This window comes from Oncorhynchus mykiss, chromosome 21 (genome assembly GCF_013265735.2).
Source record: "Oncorhynchus mykiss isolate Arlee chromosome 21, USDA_OmykA_1.1, whole genome shotgun sequence".
In the NCBI taxonomy this organism is placed as follows: domain Eukaryota; kingdom Metazoa; phylum Chordata; class Actinopteri; order Salmoniformes; family Salmonidae; genus Oncorhynchus; species Oncorhynchus mykiss.
Genome location: NC_048585.1, coordinates 49,679,662 through 49,707,526, shown reverse-complemented (window position 1 = coordinate 49,707,526; position 27,865 = coordinate 49,679,662). Strand labels below are relative to the sequence as shown.

The window sequence follows — 27,865 nt, the reverse complement described above, 5'->3', positions numbered from 1 at the left end:
GTCATAGTGTCCCCATCCATCCAGTGAGGGGAGCACGGGGGACACAGACAGCCTCCAGCCGGCAGGCCTCCACAATAGTGGCACAGTAACATGGATGGGGGTATGGCTTTCATTATAGACCCCGTGAGAAATGGATCCCCCAGCCAGGACCAGGCCCATTGCCACCGCAGAGTGTGGAACAAGTACACAGTGACCACATTGACTGGGTTTAAAAAGACACAAATGCTTTGTTTTATTTCACTTTTACTACCGTTCCTACTTAAGATCGAACTTCTTAGTGAAACATTCATAAATACAAACACTAATGCTCATTGAATCATTTTGAGTATGCTAATTTAATACTAGCTCCTTGCTGTCCCCAGTCCACCTGGCCGTGCTGCTGCTCCAGTTTCAACTGTTCTGCCTGCGGCTATGGAATCCTGACCTGTTCACGTGATACCTGTCCCAGACCTATTATATGACCATGCTAGTCATTTATGAACATTTGAACATCTTGGCCATGTTCTGTTATAATCTCCACCCAGCACAGCCAGAAGAGGACTGGCCACCCCTCATAGCCTGGTTCCTCTCTAGGTTTCTTCCTAGGTTTTGGCCTTTCTAGGGAGTTTTTCCTAGCCACTGTGCTTCTACACCTGCATGCTTGCTGTTTGGGGTTTTAGGCTGGGTTTCTGTACAGCACTTTGAGATATCAGCTGATGTACGAAGGGCTATATAAATACATTTGATTTGATTTTGATTTGATTCACAGTATTAGTATCCTCTTCAACTGAGTATAAGTATCTTCATTTAATACTAGCTTCTTCAACTGAGTATAAGTACAGTACAGTTCGTGGTTACATAGGAAATCCAACAAGGACGAGCCTATCAGGCTTTGTCTGGACACACATCTCGGGACACAAAGTGGCCATTTTGTGCCTCCTCTCTGGAGATGGTGTTAAAGAGTTCCAGACACGACCCAGGCAACAGTGCCTCTGGGAGAGAGAGTGGAGCTGCGGAGCGCGGCTGCCACAGCGCGACGACTTAGCCGCTTCCTCGACATCCACCATACGAGACGTGCACTCTCCTTACTTCTCTGAGCACGCTTTGTGCCTGGGCCAGGGTAAAACGATTGGCGAGGGCAGATGATGTCATGACAGGAGAATTCAGATATATCAAGGCCGATGGTGTAGAACGCGGTGTGAGGCAGGCCAGTCAGCAGGTTGAACAGTTCCCTACAAACCACGTGTGAACTATACAGCACAAATACTGAGGTATATTCTGTCCTTTTACTAGACAGGTAAATAAATGAAAGAGTGACTTTCTTGTACAGTTAGAGACTTGGATGGTACTGTACTATTTGGTACTTTAAAAGCTGCATTTGATTCGCTGTTGTCCAGCGGCTCCACCTCAAACTCTGAGAGGCCGAGGGGCAGAGGACTTGTTCAATACACCATTGGACCCCATCCGTACCAGAAAAACATTTCACACTCTGACAGTCAAGGAAACCACCCCTCCCAACGTGCACAGTATACACACTACAGTCGTACACTCCAACTACAGAGAAGGTTCAGGCAACTAACTACTGACCTTGGTCTACTACCTCCTATAGGGGGCTATCACTTCATCAAGTGGTCACATTGTTCTACTCTGGAAGGAGAAAAAATGAGGGAGAGAGAAAGAGAGAGAGAGAGAGCCAGAGAGAGAAAGTGAGACATTTACTGATCGCATAATGACAACAGGCCCGGGAAGGGAAGAATCTTTCGCTGGAACTGTTGGTTTCGCAATACCACCCATGTTTACACAGGTGGTTAATGAGCGGAGCGCAGGAGATAGAGTCCACATTAGGCAACACCTCATTATGAATACTAAACCAAAGGGACATACACACAAACACACGCCAACACACGCCTGCCCTAGTTGTTACAGATGCAGACTGTATTTGTCGTGAATGTTTCTGGGAATGTATTCTGAATCCTGGAACCTGTGTGTGTGTGTGTGTGTGTGTGTGTGTGTGTGTGTGTGTGTGTGTGTGTGTGTGTGTGTGTGTGTGTGTGTGTGTGTGTGTGTGTGTGTGTGTGTGTGTACGTGTGTGCATGCATAAATATATTTTTGGAGTTCCCTTATACGGTACAAAATAGCATTCAAAAAGTACTCTCCTCCAATGAGTGTTCTCCTCCCGATGCCGAAGTCACTGATTGGTCCCTATGTTTGGCTCCGGGGCCAGTTCCAACAACATCTGCTTGGCGCAGGTTCAAACCCACGGACAGCTCTGCTAGCCCAAAGGTGGCTATGCGCAGACCATTGTTTATGCAATAGCACACCGCTGGCGGTGCATTATACACGGTTAGGCTACAACCAAGCCAGCAACTTTGAAATGTGTGCTAAAGAGAAGATCTCTAGTGGTGAGAAGTGTTTCCATTTCATTTTTATATAGCCTATACTCCTTTGAAAACTGGTTCAAACTGGTTGAAAGGGACATGAGAAATACTATCACTACAAGAGGTCATCCTGACGTGTTATCTAAAGGAAAGTGAACAGTTTTGGGGTTTCCATAAAGCTTTAGTTCATTTTCACTCACCTAGAGAAGCCAACCCTTAAAGGACAAGTGTTCTTTATTTTGGGTACTTGTTAAGAAAACACAGAACAGCTGTTGGTAAACCCACATGAGGTAATTGTTCCAAATGCCTCGTTTTAACACAGATTAAACTCAATTAAAGAACTGTTTATCTAGCCACAACAAGTCGTCCTGCCTAAGGCATAAAAAAAGACCTCTGTCATTGTTTGTGCAACTAGCTCTGTTGGAGGGGGTGGGGGGTTAACATGGTTTCCTTATGTACAGGAAGGAACTTTTACACACAAACAAACCATACATTAGCTCCAAGCCAAACTCACATAGGAAGAGGGGAAAAAAGTGTGGGTGGTTGCTGAGGCAGGGGTCTTCTGAGGTGAATACGAAGGAATTTAGGTCACTTCAGCAGGGAGACGTTTTAACCAGCTCAAGCCATCGCTCAGTGGAAATAGCGAGAGAGGCCCAGAAAAGGGGAGCGGGGAAGCGAGGGGAACGAGTATGTCAAGGGTGGCTAGGCTTGATTCTGCTTCTTGCCCAGACGCAAACAGAGAGACATAACTTCCCATAATGTTACCAGTTAACATACTGTAAGTTCCTATCTGACTTTTGACATTCAAATAGACATGTATGTTTTATAACAAACATTAAATCCCAGTAAGATTATAATTTATTTAATTTATTGACTATTAAAACACAATCTACCTGCATTACATTACAATCAGTCATCTAGCAGACTCCATCCAGAGCGACCAACAGGAGCAACCAGGGTCAAGCTCCCCGCCCAAGGGAACGTTGACAGATCTCCCACCAAGTCAAATCAGGGACCCGAACCAGCGACCTATCGGCCACCGGCCCAAGCTCCTAACCGCCAGGCCACTGACCCTCCAAGACCCCCCCCCCCCTCCCCTACAGTTCCCCGAAAGCTGCCCCTCAACCATCTGAGACCCCCCACCTCTCCCTCCATTCCCCACCCCCAAACTCCCCCACCAAGCCAAGTCTCCCAGCGCACCAACAACCAACAGAGCAACAGAAAACAACAATGCAAAAACAAAAGACGTCAAGGACTACATCAATCATAACAGCAAGGGCAACTGGGTAAGTTTCAGTGCGTGTGTGGCACTATTTACATGTGTGTATGCGTGTGCACATGTGTGCGTTTGAATGCGAGCGTGTGTGTATGCATGTGTACACGCACCTGCGTGGCATCAGCCTCAGGCAAACAGGCATTAGATGTAACAGCGCTGCCTCTCAGTGTCATTCAAACATACTTAAAAAAAAAAAAAAAAGTTTAAACTTTCACTTTTATCTTTGACGTCATTCTATCCCCCGTCCAGCAACTCCACTCCCACTTGTCTCCAGTTCCACATCCCAACCCTCAGCCCATCCCACCTATCTCTGCTGGCCACCCTCTCCGGATTTCTACACGCCATATATCTTTCAACTATGCTGTGATGTTTAACGTACAATTTTAATCTGTCTAATCAAATAGAATCCACAGATTGCCAGTTGAAAATATATACTTTTACTAAGAGCATTAGTATATGAGTAATTGACTGACCAGAAACTGTTTCTTTACAGAAACATATTCTGACAAAGTTTTCAAAGTGTTGAGTATAAATGATAGATCACCCAAATGACTAATTCACTGTATCTTTCTGGATACCTAGACAGTTGTCTTTGGGCTACCAGGGTCAGCTAATCACAATTGAAATGTATTTTAAGTGCTTAGCATAATTAAGTGGTGTAGGACTTCTTACATGTCCAAGGAATATGACACACCTACATACAAAGTAACCTTTCTCTCTCTCTCTCTCTCTCTCTCTCTCTCTCTCTCTCTCTCTCTCTCTCTCTCTCTCTCTCGTTGTAAACAGTCTTTATTAAGACGTGAGTGGTTGTATAAACACAGACAAGTCTTCTATTGAGGGGTCCCAGCCTTCTATTGAGGGGTCCCAGTCTGGGGTGGGGAACAATAAGAGGGAGAGATCCTGATCGCCTCCTCACAGAAGGTGTGCACTAAATCCCATTACCATTACCAGGGCCCTGGCATTAACATTCCCCTAGTCTGGCAGGTGATGGCTTCCTCTTTTCAGCCCCGCGCAGGCCGCGACGACTGCCTGAGAGCATGGGACAGAGACACCCCCACTGCACACCGACCATACACATACACACCCGGAGACACACACTGTCACACCCCAACAATACACACACCCAGAAACACACACACTGTCACACCCCAACAATAGACACGCCCAGAGACACACACACCGTCGCACCCCTACAATACACACACACCCGCCACACCAATCCACACACACATACACCCCCCCCTCCCCCCCCACCCCACCCCCCTCCGGTAGGGGCCACACTAAGTATTTTCTTAAAGGTCAACGCAGCCACAACAAGACTGAGATCTCCCCATATAGACGGTAGGAGGAGCGAGGAGCGAGGAGGAGGAGGAGGAGGAAGAGAGGTGGGGGGGGGGGTATCTCAGTCTTTTCTTAAAGGTCAGCGCAGCCAAATGGGGTCTTTCTTCTCTTTCACGTCTCAGGGGTGATCTATATATGACTATCTTTAAATGGGGCCAGCATTGTTTCCCAGGTATTATCCCCTGGTATAAATCCTGGCCGTTCTGACACTGAAAGGAAGATGAGACGGACTGCTTTTTCGATTGAGAATAAATAAATTCACCACAACAAATACGTTTAACGAGTTCCCCACACGACTAGTAAAGCAGATACAACTAGTATGTCAACTTGTTTCACGTTCCATGGACATTTACAACAGCTTTCAAGCCCACATAGCGCAGGATTGTTCAGCGCAGTAGGTCTACATGTCATGTTTCTCTTCAGACCGTTCACCCTATCTCTATAACAAGGTGACATGGGCGTATGTGACAGGCCGCATGTGATATGGAACTGTCCTGCTCTGAACTCTCCCCCCAGCTAACTCGAAGCTCTCTTATGATACTCAATCACATACACATACGGTACATTCTCCTGGAAAACGGTTCCTCTAGCTACCTCTTTCCCTGCCCCCCCCCCCTCATCATTTATTAAATCAAACCGGCAGACAATCTTACATTGCCTGACATATTAGTCTTACTCAGCACACAATATGAGCTTTTTTTTCAACTTCAACAAGGTCTTGAGGACACGAATTTGAATGAACGTGCTTACAGTCAAATACTGCTCAGTCCCCCGCCCCGTACATCCTTCATAAAGTAGCGAGCTGAAACTGCCTTGTAACCACCCCTCCCTCTCCTTCTCTGTCTCCACGGGCTAAGTGCCACGGCCAGAAGAGCTGCATGGACGCGGTTGATTATTCTTGGAGTGAAAAAAGTCTAAAACTATAATTTTTTCTCTTTAGTGGTTTCCCCCATTCATAGTAGTTGGCACTGGCCTTTAAGCCCTCTGCCCCTGCCTGTCCTCACACCCCAAACTCCTTTTCATTTCTTCTTTATCCAGCTCTCTCCATTTCGTTCCCCTAACATTCCACTAGTTACTCTGTGTCGTTTGGAAGGGCGGAGAGCGATGTCTGCACTTGCCCAGGCCCTCACACGGTGCCAAGTTGTGAAAGCTTCTGCTTGTTGGCTTTCTCTTCGAATGACTACTAAGAGATCACAAACTTGGACAACGCTGTCGTGCGTAACTGTGTATAATAAAATCTGTTTTTCCGTATTTCTATGGTATGATGACTAAGAAGAAATAAGAAGAGTGAAGTGATGTGTAATCGTAGATGGACGATGAGGTGCAGCTGGAGTTGAGTTGGGAAAGGACCTGTTGCAATGGTATGCCTAGTAACAAGGACTGATCAACACCAATGCAGGGCCAAGGCTTCTCATGTCAGTAGCCATTACTGAAAGTTAACAGTAGATCCAACGGTTCCCATTCAAACGAGATATTTCCCCATAACAGTGCCCCCAGTAGCCTGGAGCAAACATAACGTTTGTAAACACTCAGTGGTGTCGAGGGACATTCTGCCGGGGTAATAGTTTCAGAAGTAGGGGATGGAGGTTGGATATTTTACACAAAAAGTATTCAACTGTCTGAAGCCTGGAGAAAGCTGCAGTTTATCATTGTAGAACTACTGGAAATGTAGCCCTGACAGGAAACTTGTATCACCCCGCCCCCTAACTGCCCTCCCACTCTGCCGCCAAAGATCAGTTTGTCACATCTATCAACTGCAGCTGTGTGTGTGATTTCATGCTTTCACATGTACCTACACTTCCATGTGTCTGTGTAGAGCACGACTGAGAGCAAAGCTTAGAACACCTAAAAACGTTTTTTTTAAGTCACAAGAACAAAAAAAAAACACTTAAAGAACATAGAGTACACATTAACATTCCCATCCACAAGAAACACAACACAGTCAACTTGTGTTAGCTTCCTGTGTTAATGACTAGGATTAAACTCAGCGGGCTAAAGTCCCCCAACTCTGCAGCCAGAGGTGGCGTCTACATCATCCAGTCCATGGTACTCAGCAGGCTGAGCATGGAGGCTCCCGGGCCAGGGGGTGGCTGCAGACTGCATTGTGGATTGGCTGCAGCGCAGAGTGGCTGCAGCGTGGATTAGGGCCCGACTGTGGACCATTGTTAATTGGGCGCCATATGTGAACGCTACAGAGAGATTAGTTCGTACAGCTGCTGCCATTTGTCATAACTGCCCTTAACAAGATACACATGGCAGGCCTAAGGTTTGAACCAGAGACAGAGCTATGAGAAAAAAAGACTGGAGGACTACTAGTTTAGGAAATAGACTTCGGGAATAAGCAGATAAAGATCTGGTTAAAAAATGTAGGGCTGGTTCGACGGGAATGGTGATTTTGCTTCCTTCCTTGTTCGTGGTTTATCAACGTTGTTCTATCATAACATCGAGGTGGATGAGTAACTGAATACCTGTGTTAGCTCCCTCAGTTGATGCTTAGGCTTTAGCTCAGAGGGCTATATCACATGTATAGTCTCTGGGAGAAATGGCGGGGAATTGCCACGACTAACTCTCCTCTCCTGTGATTCTGAGGCGCACCGTGGTCATCAACACAAACCATGCAAAACCATTTCATTTCATGCCGTCGTAAAATGAATTCTCTCTACTCTGACCGGTTGAGATATTGATAGATCAACTTGGACATCAGACTGGGCAAAATCCACTTGAATGGAGCTCAATGTTTCTTCTCCATCCTGGTTAGCTCAGGCTGTTACTGTAGCATTTGCCAGCCATTGAAGGGTTAATGAATGCCATTGGACTAGCCAAGTGGGCACCTTGAGTTAGCCTGCTGTTAAGAACCAGTTTGACCTCCATCAGTGTTTCCAACCAGCATCTCCTTCAACTGAAGCTGAGTGTATTAACGTGCACCAGCACTTAAAGCGCACATTAAAGCTATTCTTGGGGACATTCATGTCTGATTCAACCTAGAGGAATGGCTTCTCCTACTGGACAGGACGACGCAAAAAAAAAAAAAAAGATGGCAGACTTTGACAAAAACACTCGATTGGTTAAATAGACTCCTTCAAACACACACAAGTGCGTGCATGCATGATGCATACACGTGGATGTCCATGTGTGTGGTTAAAGGTATTCTCGAGATCAGCACAGTCTTCATCCAAAAAAACAGCTGGAGTTCCATGCCAGGGGAAAAGACAAGGCAGGGAAGAGGGAAGCCAATTTGAGAAGAATTCCAGTTATCCAGTGCCAGGGCGTATAGCCTTTCAGACAGAATCTGAGCAGCCTATCGTAACGAGGCCTCATTCCTCCTCATAAAATCACAGCTTTCATAAGAGAACTCTGTTAGCACAGCGACGGCTGCTTTATTCACCTCGCTCTGACGCCATTCCACTTGGCTTGTCAAAACACAGAGAGCGGTGGAACCGCGTTTCATCACCTCTCAGTGACCTATCAGGACCTATCAGTGCTGATAATGGGGCTTTGTTAGGGTCTATTAAATATTTATCATATATATATATATACACAATCACTCATGTTGTGGAGGAGGCAAAAGTGGATGTTTGGACTGAACTTAGATCTGATGATGATTTTTCTTGTGTTTATTTGACTAATCATGTATAGCATGCCTGACCTCAGGTATCTATTCTTGGTTTGGTATTCTTCTTTGCACTTGAAAGAGTCGTTTTCATCAAATAAACCATTGGAACACTTGGTCAAAAGTTATCTTTCTGACTTTCTGAATTTCTCCCTCCTCTGCTCCGATCTCTCTCTTCCTGTAGGCTTAACTACCAACTGGAAAATCCCTCTCTCTGTGTGTGTGTGTGTGTCTCGCTGTGTGAAAACAGGATATGATTATCACAGGGGGAAAGTAGCTGTCCAGACATACTCTGACACCTGTCGTTAGACTGATTGATTTTCTCCTTGTTCCACCACACAGGATGTCCCCATGCCGCTAGAACACGACAACTTTCATGGAAATCTGCAGCCCAATCATAAATTATCTGATATCTTCTCAATATATTAATCGTTTCAATCGTGTAGAACAGATTTGTTGAATATCATGAAAATTTGAGTCTTTTTGATGAATTTACATTGTTATGAAAAATCTTGTCTCAGAAAATAACAAGTGGATATATATATACGTTATGGTTGCGTTTTACACATGACAAGATTTGTTACAGTTTATATCTCTTCCTACTGCTTTGGATTAGGCTTCTAATGGCATCAATGTCGATGGGATGTTGGATAATCACACACCGGTCAAAATACACAGCTACACCTGTCTGCTGAGTTTGTTCTTAAATCTTAATGTCAGGAAAGTGGTTTTAGTTCAATCTGAATGTCAGGAAGGTGGTTTTAGTTCAATCTTAATGTCAGGAAGGTTGTTTTAGTTCAATCTTAATGTCAAGAGAGTGGTTTTAGTTCAATCATAATGTCAGGATAGTGGTTTTAGTTCAATCTTAATGTCAGGAAGGTTGTTTTAGTTCAATCTTAATGTCAGGAAGGTTGTTTTAGTTCAATCTTAATGTCAGGAAAGTGGTTTTAGTTCAATCTTAATGTCAAGAGAGTGGTTTTAGTTCAATCATAATGTCAGGAGAATGGTTTTAGTTCAATCTTAATGTCAGGAAAGTGGTGTTAGTTCAATCTTAACGTCAAAAGAGGGGTTTTAGTTCAATCTTAATTTCAGGAGAGTGGTTTTAGTTAAATCCTAATGTCAGGAGAGTGGTTTTAGTTCAATCCTAATGTCAGGAGAGTGGTTTTAGTTCAAACTTAATTTCAGGAGAGTGGTTTTAGTTCAATCTTAATTTCAGGAGAGTGGTTTTAGTTCAATCCTAATGTCAGGAGAGTGGTTTTAGTTCAATCCTAATGTCAGGAGAGTGGTTTTAGTTCAATCCTAATGTCAGGAGAGTGGTTTTAGTTCAATCCTAATGTCAGGAGAGTGGTTTTAGTTCAATCCTAATGTCAGGAGAGTGGTTTTAGTTCAATCCTAATGTCAGGAGAGTGGTTTTAGTTCAATCTTAATTTCAGGAGAGTGGTTTTAGTTCAATCCTAATGTCAGGAGAGTGGTTTTAGTTCAATCCTAATGGCAGGAGAGTGGTTTTAGTTCAATCCTAATGTCAGGAGAGTGGTTTTAGTTCAATCTTAATTTCAGGAGAGTGGTTTTAGTTCAATCTTAATTTCAGGAGAGTGGTTTTAGTTTCATCTTAATGTCAGGAGAGTGGTTTTAGTTCAATCTTAATGTCAGGAGAGTGGTTTTAGTTCAATCTTAATGTCAGGAGAGTGGTTTTAGTTCAATCTTAATGTCAGGAGAGTGGTTTTAGTTCAATCTTAATGTCAGGAGAGTGGTTTTAGTTCAATCTTAATTTCAGGAGAGTGGTTTTAGTTTAATCTTAATTTCAGGAGAGTGGTTTTAGTTTAATCTTAATTTCAGGAGAGTGGTTTTAGTTTCATCTTAATTTCAGGAGAGTGGTTTTAGTTTAATCCTAATGTCAGGAGAGTGGTTTTAGTTCAATCTTAATGTCAGGAGAGTGGTTTTAGTTCAATCCTAATGTCAGGAGAGTGGTTTAGTTCAATCTTAATGTCAAGAGAGTGGTTTTAGTTTCATCTTAATTTCAGGAGAGTGGTTTTAGTTTAATCTTAATTTCAGGAGAGTGGTTTTAGTTCAATCTTAATTTCAGGAGAGTGGTGTTAGTTTAATCTTAATTTCAGGAGAGTGGTTTTAGTTTAATCTTAATTTCAGGAGAGTGGTTTTAGTTCAATCTTAATTTCAGGAGAGTGGTGTTAGTTTAATCTTAATTTCAGGAGAGTGGTTTTAGTTTCATCTTAATTTCAGGAGAGTGGTTTTAGTTTAATCTTAATTTCAGGAGAGTGGTTTTAGTTTCATCTTAATTTCAGGAGAGTGGTTTTAGTTTCATCTTAATTTCAGGAGAGTGGTTTTAGTTCAAACTTAATTTCAGGAGAGTGGTTTTAGTTCAATCCTAATGTCAGGAGAGTGGTTTTAGTTCAATCTTAATTTCAGGAGAGTGGTTTTAGTTCAATCCTAATGTCAGGAGAGTGGTTTTAGTTCAATCCTAATGTCAGGAGAGTGGTTTTAGTTCAATCCTAATGTCAGGAGAGTGGTTTTAGTTCAATCTTAATTTCAGGAGAGTGGTTTTAGTTCAATCCTAATGTCAGGAGAATGGTTTTAGTTAAATCCTAATGTCAGGAGAGTGGTTTTAGTTCAATCCTAATGTCAGGAGAGTGGTTTTAGTTTAATCTTAATTTCAGGAGAGTGGTTTTAGTTCAATCTTAATTTCAGGAGAGTGGTTTTAGTTCAATCTTAATTTCAGGAGAGTGGTTTTAGTTCAATCTTAATGTCAGGAGAGTGGTTTAGTTCAATCTTAATGTCAAGAGAGTGGTTTTAGTTTCATCTTAATTTCAGGAGAGTGGTTTTAGTTCAATCTTAATTTCAGGAGAGTGGTTTTAGTTCAATCTTAATTTCAGGAGAGTGGTTTTAGTTCAATCTTAATTTCAGGAGAGTGGTGTTAGTTTAATCTTAATTTCAGGAGAGTGGTTTTAGTTTAATCTTAATTTCAGGAGAGTGGTTTTAGTTCAATCTTAATTTCAGGAGAGTGGTTTTAGTTTCATCTTAATTTCAAGAGAGTGGTTTTAGTTTAATCTTAATTTCAGGAGAGTGGTTTTAGTTTAATCTTAATTTCAGGAGAGTGGTTTTAGTTTCATCTTAATTTCAGGAGAGTGGTTTTAGTTTCATCTTAATTTCAGGAGAGTGGTTTTAGTTTAATCTTAATTTCAGGAGAGTGGTTTTAGTTTAATCTTAATTTCAGGAGAGTGGTTTTAGTTTCATCTTAATTTCAGGAGAGTGGTTTTAGTTTAATCTTAATTTCAGGAGAGTGGTTTTAGTTTCATCTTAATTTCAGGAGAGTGGTTTTAGTTTCATCTTAATTTCAGGAGAGTGGTTTTAGTTCAATCCTAATGTCAGGAGAGTGGTTTTAGTTTCATCTTAATTTCAGGAGAGTGGTTTTAGTTCAATCTTAATTTCAGGAGAGTGGTTTTAGTTCAATCCTAATGTCAGGAGAGTGGTTTTAGTTCAATCTTAATTTCAGGAGAGTGGTTTTAGTTTCATCTTAATTTCAGGAGAGTGGTTTTAGTTCAATCCTAATGTCAGGAGAGTGGTTTTAGTTTCATCTTAATGTCAGGAGAGTGGTTTTAGTTCAATCTTAATTTCAGGAGAGTGGTTTTAGTTCAATCCTAATGTCAGGAGAGTGGTTTTAGTGCCACAGACATATGTGAGGAATGAAAAGTGGGCCTCTACAGGCTTTGACAACTCAATGGGGCACTAACTCATACCAAACACCCATTCCCAAGCCCCAGCCGCCTCTTTAACCCACAGGATGACATTATCCAGTGTTCCACCGGGGATTCATCCTGCAAACAACATGCAGTAAACACGCCTACTCCAACACACACACATGTGCAAACACGCGTGTAGGCGCACACAGGCATGCACAAGCACGCACGCACAATCATGCACAAACGCATACACACGCCCACACACACACGCGCGCACTCACACAAACATTGTAATGGGTTGCCTTTTCTTTATCTGTCTCAAACCTGGCAACTCATTATAGAATGACAGGGAGTACTGTACTTGCAGACAAAAGAAGAGACTACCATCACTCTAGACCTCTGATCGGGCTTGTCCCAAATGAAAAGAGTCTAATGGTGAGCGCGGGAGGGGGTACAGAGAAGTTACCATCTCCCTGGCAACCTCCCCCGATTGTCTGGCCCTCACTCCCTGCCCCCCTCCCCCACCTCCACCCCTTTCTTATTTTTCCTTGGCGGTCATTCATGTGCTTTAGCTTGATGAAGGATGCACATTGGTTTTGCACTCTCTGGATCTGAAAGACACAGATGACATTAAAGGAATGCTTCTTCCATGCTTCTATTGTCCTCTGTATGTGAATCAATGTCTTATCTGGCCAGTATTCAATGATGTACAGTTCTTCATCTTGCCGCTTCTCAATGTTCGTCTACATATCTCCTTCTCTCTTTCCATCTTCCTCTGTCTTTCCCTCCTGATCTTTTGCAATCCCTGCTGTCAGATAGGGCCTGGCAGGCAGACTGGCTGGTTGAAGAGAGGACGAAAGAGGAGAGCACAGAAGAGATGAGAGGAGCAGAGTAGAGTAGAACAGAGTAGAGTAGAACAGAAGTAGAGTAGAGTAGAATAGAGTAGAACAGAGGCGAGTAGATCAGAGTAGTACAAAGTAGAACAGAGTAGAGTAGCACAGAGTAAATTAGAGTAGAGCAGAGCAGAGTATAGCAGAACCGAGTGGAGCAGAGTAGAGTCTATCAGAACAGAGTGGAGCAGAGAAGAGCAGAACAGAGTAGAATATAACAGAGCAGAGCAGAGTAGCACTGAGGAGATCAGAGCAGAACTGAGTAGATCAGAGCAGAATAGAGTAGAATAGAACAGAGTAGAGCAGAGCAGAGCAGAAGTGAGTAGATCAGAGCAGAGCAGTGTAGAGTAGAGCTGAGTAGAGCGGAGCAGATTAAAGAAGAGTAGAGCAGATTAGAACAGAGTAGAGTAGAATAAAACAGAGTAGAGTAGAGCAGAGCAGTGTAGAGCAGAGTAGAACAGAGCAGAGTAGAACAGAGTAGAGTAGAGCAGTGTAGAGCAGAGTAGAACAGAGTAGAGTAGAGCAGAGCAGTGTAGAGCAGAGTAGAACAGAGCAGAGTAGAACAGAGTAAAGTAGAGTAGAGCAGAGTAGAACAGAGCAGAGTAGAACAGAGCAGAGTAGAACAGAGTAAAGTAGAGTAGAGTAGAGCAGAGTAGAGTAGACAGCAGTTTGTTGGATGGTAGTAGTGGAGGCTGCAGCAGGGTCTTTGTAAGCCAGGACAGTAAGGTAGTGTACAGTGTGTGGTTTGGGACAGGGGGTGAATGTACCCATTTGTCTACATTTAGAAGGGCTGGCGGACAGGACGGGACTAGCTGGGAGGAGGGGGCGACACCAGCACTCCTGTCAAGTGGTCTCAGGGGGGTTGAAATGTATTAGGCTATTCTCACAAAGCCTGGGAAAGTCTGATGGCGCTGAAACATAAGGATACTGTAAAATAAATATATATATATATATATATATATATATATATAAATATATAGATATAAATATATAATCATGTTCTAATTCTATTTCTATGAGCTGAACCCACGGAAAAATGGATCTGTAGCCTACAAAACTGTGGAAACTTCTATAAAAATATCTGAACTCCTTTCTCAAAAAGACAAAAGGCCTAAAGAGGCACTAAAGGAGTTACAGACCAAATGTGTTTTTAAAATGAAAAGAAGTGATAACGTTGGCTGAGAAGCAGGCATCCACATAGGGCTGTGACCTCTACACAGAGTAGTCTAGTTTCCATGGAGATGTATGTACACAGTGCACACAAAAGAGGGCTAAGGAGGTAACATGGGCTGTTTAAGCCTTGAGGAGGGCTAAGGAGGTAACATGGGCTGTTTAAGCCTGGAGGTATTTGCCGGAGCAAAACCCTTCTACTAATGACATGCGGCTCATACTGAGTTGTAGAAGCCTTGTTTCAGAGCACCGGGGTTAGCATCGGAGAGAGAGCTGGAGGGAAGAAATGATTGTAGGAGAAAGCAAAGGAAGAGCAGGAAAAGATCCTAAACATGGGAGAAAGGAATGAGGGTCGGCAGGTAGCCTAGCAGTTAATTAATAAATAAAATAATGAAATAAATAATGAAATCAATCAAGAAAGAAAGAAATCAAAGAGAGAGCTTTACCCGAATAGCCTAGAGTAACACCACATCATTTACACAGCAACAGGGTAGAAGAGAAGATTAGCAGAGGGAAGAGATATGGGGGAGGGACATTTAGCAGGAAGAGCAAATCAATAAAGTGGGCAGCAGAGCTGGGAGGGACTTGTTCTAAGTGGATTAGATGTAATGTGATCGATAGGTTATGGCTCCGAGTGAGGTATTCACTGCAGGCCCAACAACATGCTACTGAGCAGCACAGGGTTGTGGTTCACAATGAACAAAGCCTTCGCAGAATTCCTTGGCTAAATTCAGAACGAAGTTCCCTCTGTTACATTGGAACTACGAATAATTGTATTGTTGTTTATTAAAAAATAAATGTGAACCAACCATCTCTCTTTTGCGTTGAACATCGTGATACTGCACATAAAAACACGCTTCATCCAAAGGACAACCATTCTTATATTGACTCCACCGACGGAGACTACTGGAATAAGCAGACTACTGGACTGCACTAACAAAATAGCTCTTTGTCATCCTAACCACAACAAAAGACATGGAAAGGTGGTGTCCTTAACACTGTGGGTCTGCAACGATTTAGTTTCCCGCTACTGGCATCCTCCCAGCCATCCTTTTCTGGCTATGAGCCCTGGGCCTGAAGCAGCTGTCACAGGAGTCTGGGGGTGACTTGACGGAGAGTCAGAGAGGGGTGGGCAGTGTGCCAACCCACAGGGGCAACTCCTGGCAGAGGAGAAGAAAGAATGGAGGGAGGAGGAGTAGAAGAGGGAGGAGAGGAAGGAGGGAGAAAAAGAGGAAAAGGGAGAAGGTGGAAGGAAAATAGGGAGGGAGGGAGGTCCTGAGGTCAAACTGTGACACAGAGGTCCTGAGGTCAAACTGTGACATGGAGGTCCTGAGGTCAAACTGTGACACGGAGGTCCTGAGGTCAAACTGTGACCCGGAGGTCCTGAGATCAAACTCACTGCCCTTGACCATGCCTCAAATGCAGCCAGCTGGAAACCCAGAGGCACACAGCTCCAACCGCTACCCCACACAGTGCAGCGTGACCAGCCGGCCAATGACCAGAGAAGACAACCGACCAACATTGACACCACGCCAACCTGGGAGAGAACACCTGTCTTTTGTTGACTCTCCCACTAACTGAGTCAAAATCTGACAGACGGACGGGAGGACGAGCGCAGACTGAGAAATGGTGGTCAGGGGACCACTGGTGGTCTGCGAAGCACGACAGCTGACCCCAATTATCGGGGTCAAAGAGCAGAGGGCCTTACAGGTAGTCCCCCGCCACCCCCTTAGGCCAAAAGCCCCCCCAGTCCACCCACACGCTTTGGGGCCAAACGTGTATTTTCACAGATATTTTTTGCTCAATTAAACTTCAGAGGACAGCCCGCCACATCTCTTAGCCGAGGTCAAGACACCAGGTCTATAAGCGATGTCTGGCTCTCGTAAAACAGAGCCGTCGTTTTAACATGGCAGACTGTATTAGATTCAGCACCTATCAAGATTGTAAAAAAAATTTGAAGGAATAAATGGGGGAAGATTTAGAGAATGAAAACATAATGTTTTTACGGCCGCGTTAACTTTCAGCACCAGGATAACAGGGAAGGGAATTGAACCTTGGATCAACCAAGCCTGTTATTTTACTGGCTATGAGTTAAACTGTTTTTATCTTCAACATGGACTCGCAAATCATGGATTTTCTTTAAAGTTAAAAAAAAAAGTATATTGTGGGAAGATTTTCAACAAGAAAAATAATTACTGTTGAAAGGATCTACATCCAAAGCTAAAAGAGACAAGTTTGGGACACCAGTTCCACAGACGTCAGTACTCATTAGTAGGTAAAAACGTTGGAAGGACCTCAGCCAGTTATCTAAAAGAGAAGCACTCAGACAGCCCCTTCAATCATATTAAATAACTGGTCTTTTGAGACTCTGAGTATATTTCATCAATAATGTTCCTCCGAGTCTAGAGCAGAGCTAAACACAGAGTAGAAAAGGGTATTCCAGGCCGGATAAGAGATAAATACTACATAAATCATGCAGAATCTACTGAATCCTCTTACAAATCTGGCATTCAGAGTACAATTTTTTAGAAATGTTCCATTAGTCATCCCAATCACTGTTTAGCTGCTAAAGGGACCCAGAGATTTATAAGAAATCTCTTGGAAATCACGAGCTTTGGGTTGAATAAATGAAATGCTCTCTTATTCTGAATATTTGAAGAAGTAAGTCTACAGTTTATCCGCGACAGTTCATATATGGTAAGCAAAATGTTTGCGTGTGAAACAGTGATGACAAGTGAAATGAAACTGAGTGAACAGAGGCCCTATCTCCAAACATGTCCTGACAAATCAGACTGGTTATTATCCAAAATATTCTCTCTAGCCATGGAACTTGATATGCAGAATATGATACCAAAAATCTTTGAAATTACAATACGAAACAGAAATGTCTGATGAACACAAGGTGGTTACCAGCAGCAGCGCATGGCGAAGGGTATTATGCCCATGCCAGTGAGTTTCCATTGAGAAAGACTGGCAGGTTGGCACAATGGCTTGCCCACTCCCTGCCCCCAACCCCCTCCCGCTGGCATTCATCTGGGCATGCACACGGATGCTGCTAGGGCAGATTTTGCCCAGCTAAGCGCGTCTATGCACGACAACAACGGGTTGAGAAGCCTCTCTAGATTCACCCAACTCACTGAGCCAGCGACCTTTCTTTGGGCATTAGCCCGCAATGTTCATTATAGCACCAACTCATGTTTTTATACACAAAGTAGCATTTCATTTACATTATATAAGAAGCCATTAAGAAGCAGCTGGCACCACAACATTTCAGAGGGTTGCTGTTTAAACCGATTTGAATGCAGATACATATTCAAGAATATGGAATTGTATAATTCACCTAGGAGAACACTAAAGTCTGAATGGCATACAATCTAAATCAAATAAACCATGGAGCATATGACATCATTTTTTCCTAACGACTAACGGAAACGGCATATTCTGTTGAAGTGGGGCAGCAGTTTGTTGCTTTTTTTCTTTGTGTTTTGTTTGTTTGTTTGTTGCAGAAGAACAAAAGCATGGCGGTCCACATTCTGCCACTGTCAGAAACTTTCCAGCGTGCCCACTGCATTGCGGAGGCCAACCAACGAATCAAAGGCACGCTGGAGCAGACAAAGAGGGTTTGATGCCAACCTCGGAAACTCTAACAACCCTTACTGGCGTTTTCCCTGCCTGCCTGGCAGAGCGCAAACAAAATGGCACCCGCCTTGCACGCTACCACAATGTGGCGAGATTGTCTAGAAAGCTGGGCACTGGTATGCCAAAGACCGCCCTTACGCTGTACTCGAAAATGTGTCCTACTTTTCTGGGCTATTAAAAAAACTGTTGGAAAATCTTTGAAAGTCTTGTTCAAATGAAACGGCTAACAAAATGTCCGTCCTTTTGCAAATGAAGATTCGATATGTGGTATCTAAGCTACTCAGAAAATGAATATGGTAAGCTGCCGATACAGGAAAAGCTGATTACCCTTTCATCACTATTCATCACTTGGGAAAGATATTAATAACGGAAAAACATATTTTCAAATATTAGGATTCCCCAACTTGGCAACCATATGTATACACATCGCAAGTGGCAAATGCAACATTCAGACTTTAAGAAAATATATATAAACCATTCAATTAAATGACCACAACCTGTGGTGTGCAGTATGCTTTGTAAATGATTATTCTTTGCATATCAGCGGACCACATTTGAGACATTTTGAGGTGTGCTCTCTGATACTATTCAACTGTGGCAGATGCAAACTAGACATGAGAATCAGCAGCGCCCCACAAAAGACACAAAAGAGGGTCTGATGCCAACCATGGTGCCAGTGGCAACCATTATTGTCTCTCTGCTGAGCCTTCTGCTTCCCCTGGTACTTATCAAACACAAAATGGAGGCTCTGCCTTTCATGACAATGAGCTAGCTAAACTGTCTGCGTTTCTTCTCCAATAGTATTATGGTGGGTATCTTTCTGTATGTGTTGGCGTAATCGTTAGAGGATTTATTGTGGCCCAAGGTTGGACAGGGAGTTTTAAATAACTTTAAATGCACACTTGTAATAAAAAAATCTAACAAAAGGTTAAGGAAATAGTTGTTAATGTAGCACAGAAAAGTTACAAGTGGCAAATACCTAAGAAAATGAATGACAAAACAACCAGAATTTGCCAGAATATATATATAGCAACGTCTTGTAAAATTATATATATTTGGTCTGAGAAAATGACTGTTCTTGCTAGTTTCACCTTCTTAGAACTATATAAAGATCACTCTCTAGCATAACATCAAGAAATACTATGACAACGTTTGAGTTTATAGGCATTAAGTTAATTTCTGTAATAGTTTTCATTCTATTTTAAAAATCCAATACATTTACATTTTCTTATCCAACAAATCATGTAATGTATATTTTGCCAATGTATATACTGTATTTATGCACTATTTGTGAAATTATGTCAATTTGATTAATTGACTATATGCCGAGATTGAAGTAACACATTTGTTAATTTTACATTTGTCTCCAAACCACATTTTTCAGTAAAAATCTAATGTAGGAACTCCTTGTTACAAAAACTAGATTAAATATCTAATCAAAAAATCAAAACTGATATCAACATTTGTCAGGAAAAAATAAATACTGTACATCCATAAAAAAAAAAAGTACATTTCTCTCTTTCCCTAAATCCCCTTTTTAAAACCATAAAGTCTCATCCGTCACATCAAATTATGTTCTAATTTCTATTATGTTCAATCATCCAAAAGTGTACAATACATTTTGTGAACACATAAGTTGTCGGCACTTTAATGTAGTAAGTCTTTGTAAAGAGATCTTGTGTGTGCCTAAAAAACACAGCATTCACAACTGCACTGGTATCAAACCAATCAGAAGAGAAAAGCAACGCAACACACACTATCTTGTCTTCTATCGTCTGTGTGCGCAAATTATGTGTGAATGTTATATTATGGTTTTTATACTGGTTATATTGTTTTGTATAAAAAAATGAAAAGCCTGATTGCACATTTGGCCTTTTTTTTCTTTCACGAAAGGCCAGCCACCTTCTGAAGCCACCATAGCTGAAAGACTCCAACCACCCTCCAATGAGGCGGCCAAGATGGCAGCAGATATGACCCATGACCTTGGCCAACCCCTAACTCCACCCACCCAACCAGTGATTCACACAGTAATTCAACCTACCTTGGTCCTGGACATAGTATGCTAGAAACAAGTCGAGCTCCTTGACCGACACTGTAATGTGATGCGGCTGGACGCAAAGTGCTGGGTTGGTGCAATGCGGCGACTTGACGAGGCGTTCTCCGTCCGTACTTTCCAACGGGATGCCTTTGAACAGGATGACCATGACCAGGTCTAGGCGCCACACCTTGTCGGCCTGCCGCAAACAGTCGATCCGGCGGATCTTGCCCTTCTGATCAGGGTTGGAGAGGACGCAGCACGGGTGCTTCTTGCCCGTCACGCTGAGCACAAAGTCCTCACGGTACTCCTGGCGGATGTCCTTGCGGAGCTTGGCGAGGAGCCTGGAGGCCCACTTCTGCTTGATCTCGGGCTTCTCGCTGAGCAGTTCGTCCTTGACCGCACGCTCCTCGTCCTTGGACATCCGCTTCTCATGCTTCTTGAAATACTTGCGTTTCCTCGCCTGGAGGTTGAACCACGTGTAGGCGATGGCACGGACATGAGGGAGAAGTGCCTCGATGAAGGGATGAAATTCATCCTGAAAGGCAGGGGGGAAGGGAAGACAGAGGAAAAGAAACAGAGAAGTCATGTCAAGTGGCTTTTTCCCCAAAACGTTCCCATTCGATAAGCCAGAAGTCACCCTGAACAAAAAATAAATAGACAATACACACATCCACCTTGTTACAGAATACCTTATATACAAAAGTTGACATTAGGCATTTTGTGGTTAAAATAGAGTAAAATTATAACAACTAAATTAAAACAATTCTGTACTGGAGACAAACCACAATGTCATGACTGTCACATATTGACTCCTATAAGACAATCAAGTCTATCTGGTCTGAGAGTTTACAGCACAAATCTGTTCAGAAAAAAAAAGAAACACCATCATTAACACCAGTTTTACCATCTTAAATACGGCTGGGGTTACATCTGAGAAATAACAATCTAGGTTGCTGAAGACATGAGGATGCCACAGTGTTTATTACAACGCCAACACCACAATAGAGCAAAGCCAACATTAGAATGTAGTCTGGTGCTGTTCCCATTTCCCTTGCTACATGCTCTGACTAAGACTTCTGGGAAGCCCACATTAGAATGTAGTCTGGTGCTGTTCCCGTTTCCCCTGCACATGCTCTAAGACTGCTGGAAAGCCCAGTTAGAATGTAGTCTGGTGCTGTTCCCGTTTCCCCCGCACATGCTCTGACTAAGACTGCTGGGAAGCCCACATTAGAATGTAGTCTGGTGCTGTTTCCGTCTCCCCCAAACAAGCTCTGACCAAGACTGCTGGGAAGCCCACATTAGAATGTAGTCTGGTGCTGTTTCCGTCTGCCCCAAACAAGCTCCTATTAAGACTGCTGGGAAGCCCACATTAGAATGTAGTCTGGTGCTGTTTCCGTCTCCCCCAAACAAGCTCTGACTAAGACTTCTGGAAAGCCCACATTAGAATGTAGTCTGGTGCTGTTCCCGTCTCCCCCAAACAAGCTCTGACTAAGACTTCTGGAAAGCCCACATTAGAATGTAGTCTGGTGCTGTTCCCGTTTCCCCCGCACATGCTCTGACTAAGACTGCTGGGAAGCCCAGATTAGAATGTAGTCTGGTGCTGTTCCTGTTTCCCCCGAACATGCTCTGACTAACACTGCTGGGAAGCCCAGATTAGAATGTAGTCTGGTGCTGTTCCTGTTTCCCCCGAACATGCTCTGACTAACACTGCTGGGAAGCCCAGATTAGAATGTAGTCTGGTGCTGTTCCTGTTTCCCCCGAACATGCTCTGACTAAGACTGCTGGGTAGTTGGCACGAGGATCATGCCCCCTCACACTTGCATTTCTCTTATCAAACCGTCCACATTCCAACATGTATTTGCCCTTCGCTGGAAGTGGAGAAACGATAGTCTAGAAGGGGGGACTGGAGTGTAGTCAAAAATGCTCATAGCCGTTATGAACATTGGTTTGGGACTAGGTTTGCAGTCCCGCGCCATATCCCTTAATGTGTTTTCATAGATGCATGGCACTTACTCCGAGTCATTCCTAAATCTAACCAAAGTTGACAATGAAAATGGCATCTTGGCACAACCTGCACATTCTTTCTAGTTCCTCTGCTCCTTTAATAAGGGGGGGATTGAAATGCCTTGTGCTAAGCAGAAATTAAATCCTTTCTAAATCCACTTTAGGTGGGTAGGTTAGATTTGTTTTTCCTCACAAACGTAGGCCTGTCTACAGGTAGCTTGTTTGACTGCAAAGTGCAATGCCAAGGAGCATGTAATTTTGAATAAGACAAATTATTCTGAAAATAATTAGGTGTTAATAATTCAAAGGAACTTGTTTTTTACTATTTATAAAACCAACTTTATTGCAAATACTTTTAAGTTGAGACAAATCTATGGGCAGCCTAAAGTGTTTTAATACACTTTTAACATAAACAATAAATAACAAAGCAATCTCATAGTATACCTGTTTGGACTTAGTAAACAGCAAAAACTTAAACATCAGAATGTTTAAGTCATTAACATTTCAAACTCAAAAATTGTGAGACGGCTCTTTTGAAAAAGGCTTTGGAGGAGTTAAACCACATATTGTTCTTTGTGTAGGCAGGCAGACTCGCTATGGGAAAACCACAGAGATCCACTCCCTCCTGTATCTATGCTCTCATGCTACCCGCATGGTGTTGCTCAGAGGAAGCCACATCGTTGATCTGCACTGTCATGTGCCAATAAAACGTGACTTTGGGCGCTGAACTAAAACACTGAAGCAAAATCGATCATTAATAACAACTCATGACATTTTTATCAAAGTATGAACTGATGTTGTTATAGCCCTTTTGCTTTAGAAGGTGAGTTTCTGAAAGATAAAAAGCAACGTTTTTTGAGTATGTAGAAAGAAAATTGTAATATAGTCAATATTGCTGTGAAGTGATAGTACATTTTAAGCAAGACATTAGTTGTTATAAAAGTAACGTTAGTTTTTAATAATATTGCCAATAATTGTTGATACAGTAACAGTAAGATTATATATATATATATATATATATATATATATATATATATATATATATATATATATATATATATATATATATATATATATATTGTATTTACACAGCAACCAATTAAAAGTCAGAAACGTTTCCCCTTCATATAAGAAAGTAAGCCTAGTTTGCACTAGAATTAAGGTTTAGCTATGCAACATTACTAAGGTAAGCCTATGAATTGCATGTGATGCTGTGTAAGACAAATGAGTTGGCAGGGGCCTTGTGCAGTGAACTTCAGTTGAGGCCATAAAAGCCCAATCCTCTTAAGCACAAACTAAACCACATCTCAGTCAATCACTTACTTATGCCAAGTAAAATATAAACAGTCAAACTGAGTCAGCCAAAAGCCATGCTACTCTGTCTAACCACTGAATCAACCATTATCATTGTTTTCATCTTCATTCACTGCAAGTGGCTCCCATGCAGCTCAACTGAGTGAAACGCTCTCCTGAAACGCACTATGATTATTTTAATTTTATAATATTACCAGGCCATAACCAAATTGTGGTAATCTAAATATGAATAATAATAATATAATTTGGTTAAAGGGTAATCTGATGATTTGTTTCAGTTTACACATGAGACACGGGACAAGGGAATGTAGTTCTACATAATTTAATCTGATAGCATGATTATGATCACGGCATTTTGGAAGATGACTTTTACTGTAGTTTATGTCGAATACACATGGTGGTACTATACATACTCTTTTTGGGGGGGGGGGGGGGGGGGGGGCTCTCTCACTGGTAACACACATGTTCTTTCTAGCTCAAAATTAACTTGTCATCCTATAATACAACCTATTTCGTGCACTTTTAATCAACACACGTAAGGCCAGGTGAAAACCATTTCCATACCAAAAGGTACATAAAACCAATGGCAGCTACAAAATATAAGCAGTATATGAACTATAGTTTTATACAAAACACGACCATTTTCAAAGCATTGTTTTGTCGATAGTCGCCTGGTAGTGCAAGTGACTATCATATAACTAAGATAGGCCGACTCAATAAATTGCGCGGCACTTGCGTATATAATAAAGACACATAATCGATAATAAGATATCAAAACTTAAAATCATTCCATATACCTGAGTAAGACAAATCGGAGAGTACATCATGAGCCAGCAGTGTACACAAAATAGGTACTTCGATTGATTCTTCTGAATGCCAGGTATAGGCTACCACTTTATCGCGCCATTCCTCCTTGCCCGTAAAGCACCATGCAAGATTGTGGAGAAGTTATCCGCGCAAAGGTGTTATACAATAACATCAGTTAGATTGTGGAGGTCCAAACAATCCTCTGTTCTCCGTTTAAATGGAGACGATAATGGAGACGATATGGCAGACAGGCTATTATTTTCCAAAGCAGCACATTGAATCCCTATATGGTTATCTCAATCCGAGCCGGTGAATGAAGTTAAAAAGAAAACCCGCTTTTCTGGAACAGTGCGCTTTATAATGTGAGAAGTTAATTCATGAAAGTATTGTGAAAAGTATAGAAAGCGCTGAATTTCAGATTCCACACTCTTCTTGTTCAAACTTGATTGCCTATAATATCGACCTGTACACCCTCAGTCTGCACGATACTAACAAATCCGTCCCCAATATGTTTTCTCTCACTTAATTACACAGTCATAGTCTATACTCCTCCTCCTCCAACAAACGCATTCCATTTCCACTAGCCCACCTTTTCGTCTCCCTCAGAAAACACAGCATAAAACGACACCCCCCACCCTCTCTCTCTCTTGCTGTATGAGTTATGATTTTATGAGCGGAAGACTTTGGACCAGCGCCCCGTTCAAAAAGAATCGCAATGGAAAATTCCCCTCACAAATACAGTAAGGACTCGAGACATTATTCGAACTCTTGTTTTACATGCAGCTTTAACCGGTCGATCATTTTCATTTACAGTATACAGGCATATGTAACAGAAAATCCAATAGAAATGCCCAATATAGTGTATAATAAACTTCTAAAATGCATTTCTCACTCAATCCACAGTATATACAATGGCCCCCTCTACTTACAATACATGTTGAAATTACAACAAAAGTAACTTGATTTGCCTTGATGGCACACCTTTAATAAAACTGAAAACAGTTTAGAATTTCAAGTAACCTAATTCTTATTGCCTGATACCTCTGGCTCCCCACCCGTTTCTACAAAAAGCTCAGTGAAAGACCTGAAGAAATGTAACCACTCTCAAATTCCTAGACTGAGCTATGGATACAAGGACTGGCCATCCATGATATCAACATGATAGTTTTAACCATGTTTTGAGGTTATATAATGCTTGTTTACATGGACATTATTTACAAACATTGGAGTAAAAACATATTTAGGGTTCTGGGTTCTGATGAGGCACGACAGTTGAACTGAGCTCGTGAGGCATTTATAAAGTATATTCTTCAAGAAACAATGGGTACATATCATTAATGTATACGTCCAAAAAAATGGATGTAGCAACTGTATATTGCCACTTTAAATGTGGGCAAATTTATAGCATATGGCCTTTCTAAACTATGCCAGTTACAGGAAACTGTTCAAACCGTGGTATGTCACGGTGGCGCATGGTTCTGATGTAATTTGGATAAACAGTGGAGTGGTTCCAAAACTCTGACACACCTGAGGTCATTACAATTTCCGCATGACCGACCACATAAACGAGACAACAACATTTTCCAACATCACAACAACATTTTCCAACACCACAACTCATAGCTACGACCTATGAGGTCCGGACAGATCCACCATTTAGGAACTACTGGAAGAGCGCAGAGGACAGGAGCAGCCTGTCAACGACTCTTCGCTTCAACTCACTCCACAGTAATATACATGTACTGGCCTAAACTACAATTTGGTGTCAAACAAATAGTAAATAATGTTTCATTTTTAATCCTGAGAGAGTAAAATGCGATTTTGTGTAAAAGTATTCTCGACTACTTCGCCAATGGCCCGGCCCGTAACCTGTTTTTCATTGCACGCGGAGGAACATCGTGTTGTTAACCTTTTCCTTTTCACGGAAGTTACGGCTCATTATTGGACTATATAGCAATGACATAAATATGGTGTAAATTAGAACAATTATCCCTACAAATGTGCACTTTTTCGTTCGCAGAAAACCAGACATTGTTGTTAACGCCTTGCCTCTGTAATCTCCTATAGAATTGCTCCATACATTACGAATGAAGTTCATTGCCAACAAAGGGGGCAAGGGAGGTTAACGCAGTATGTGTGCCAATACATTTTCTTTGGGCGCTCCTCCGACCAATGAAAAGCATTTGCATATCTGTTAACGGGTCTTGTCCAGTTGTCATTGACATAATTCTATTCCTGCTCAACCAGACCGGGTTGCAGTGAAGAGCAAGTCAACAGTAGGAAAAGGCGATGTTGTAACAGTTGTAAAATTACACGTTATTGCAATAATAATCTACGTTCACGTACCATTGCACTGTATTGCATGGATTTAAAGGGGGATCCTGGAACCTGGGTGAAACACAAGCCGGTGCCTTCACATTTCTCACGTTCAACTTTGTGCTTTTCAGGCTTTTTTTCTTGATAATGCTTGCAACAAAAAAAACGTAAGAGAATTCTTGGCAGAAATGCGCGTAAAATCAAGTCGCCCCCCAAAAAAATCTTCCTTCCTCTTCACGTCTTACTTTTGGATAGCTTTTGGGTTGTTCAGTTGTTGTTGAATGCGATCCAGAAGAGGCTGAGTTTTCGGAACTGGGCAGGTCTACGCCTCACTTTCCCCTATCTGACTGCCTTCTCTGTACCGCTCTGCGCAGCCAAAGAGAGCTCCGCACTAGAACTTGGATTCTCGCCTCTCATTGGTCAGTGCCGCGGCGGCCTCACGACTCCGCTTGTAGACCCCTCACTTCCGCTCGCTACTCAGTGTTTGTGGCAATACATCACAGGCTGCAAACTGCTAGACTGGCAGAAGTTGTGGTTATTCAGTGGTTATAGATGTGAGTTCATTTATGTTATCTGTGGTTACAAGGAAACCAAATATATATTTTTAGTTATTATGTCAATTAGACATATAATCATAACACAATGTTATTATATTATAGGCTATAGCCTACTGGTCACGAATAATAATACTCTTTATGAAATTGATTTTAATAGGCGTACTATTATTAGCATATTACCATGATTATTATACCAGGTACTTTTTTTGTTTTTACAGCCCATCATTTATAATAGTTTTCAAATTGTACTAAAGGCTACCAACAGTGTGGCTACTGTCCTTAATTGATTTGAACTAGGCTTACAGAACTACTCTTGGTGAAGTATTTCCTTAATATGCAAATCCTTCATATTCTATATGAGGCAATTGCATCAATTCTCTGGACCAACACAGTAGGGAAGGTCAGGCTTGGGTGAATCCAAATGATAATGGATAATGGACTGTGACAGGATTTATACAGTCCACAGACTCTGCATTTTGTTTTATACATTGCCATTGTAGTTCAATATTTTATAATTAAAAATGCTTAATGAATGATAGGCTAAGTGAATATAGCCCCAGAGGACGCGACATAAATACAAATGCCCAACAGAACGTGGATATGGTCTAGAGGTCACTGAATATAATCGTCTAATATAATAAAGCTGATTAGAAAGTTATTTATTTGTTCTATATAACTTGTATATCTCCGAAATGAAAATAAATATGTATATGCTATATAACTTAAGTGTTTTGCACAGACCTTCAATCAATGCAACAATATTCAATTTTCCAATTAACATTGATTGTTCAGAAATTCCGTTATAAGAGCAAATTAGGCTGCTTTATTCAATTACTTCCTGATATTGTCCT

General features: G+C 42.0%; 1 protein-coding gene across 6 annotated transcripts in view; it reads right to left on the bottom strand.

Moving 5' to 3' along the window:
* Positions 1-26,859, bottom strand: part of LOC110500628 (nuclear factor 1 B-type) — a 92,090-nt gene extending 65,231 nt beyond the window's left edge. For 2 of the 6 annotated variants that reach the window (XM_036958090.1, XM_036958087.1), the window contains exons 1-2: positions 24,132-26,847; positions 20,020-20,551 (exon numbers count right to left, since the gene is read on the bottom strand). In XM_036958090.1, coding sequence (XP_036813985.1) covers positions 20,020-20,551; positions 24,132-24,161 — 562 coding nt within the window. In that variant the 5' untranslated portion in view covers positions 24,162-26,847. Of the gene's footprint in view, positions 1-20,019; positions 20,552-24,131 lie in introns of all 6 variants that reach the window. The other 4 variants (XM_036958088.1, XM_036958086.1, XM_036958089.1 and 1 more) reach the window with 4 other exon arrangements.
* Between the last annotated feature and the right edge of the window lie 1,006 nt (positions 26,860-27,865).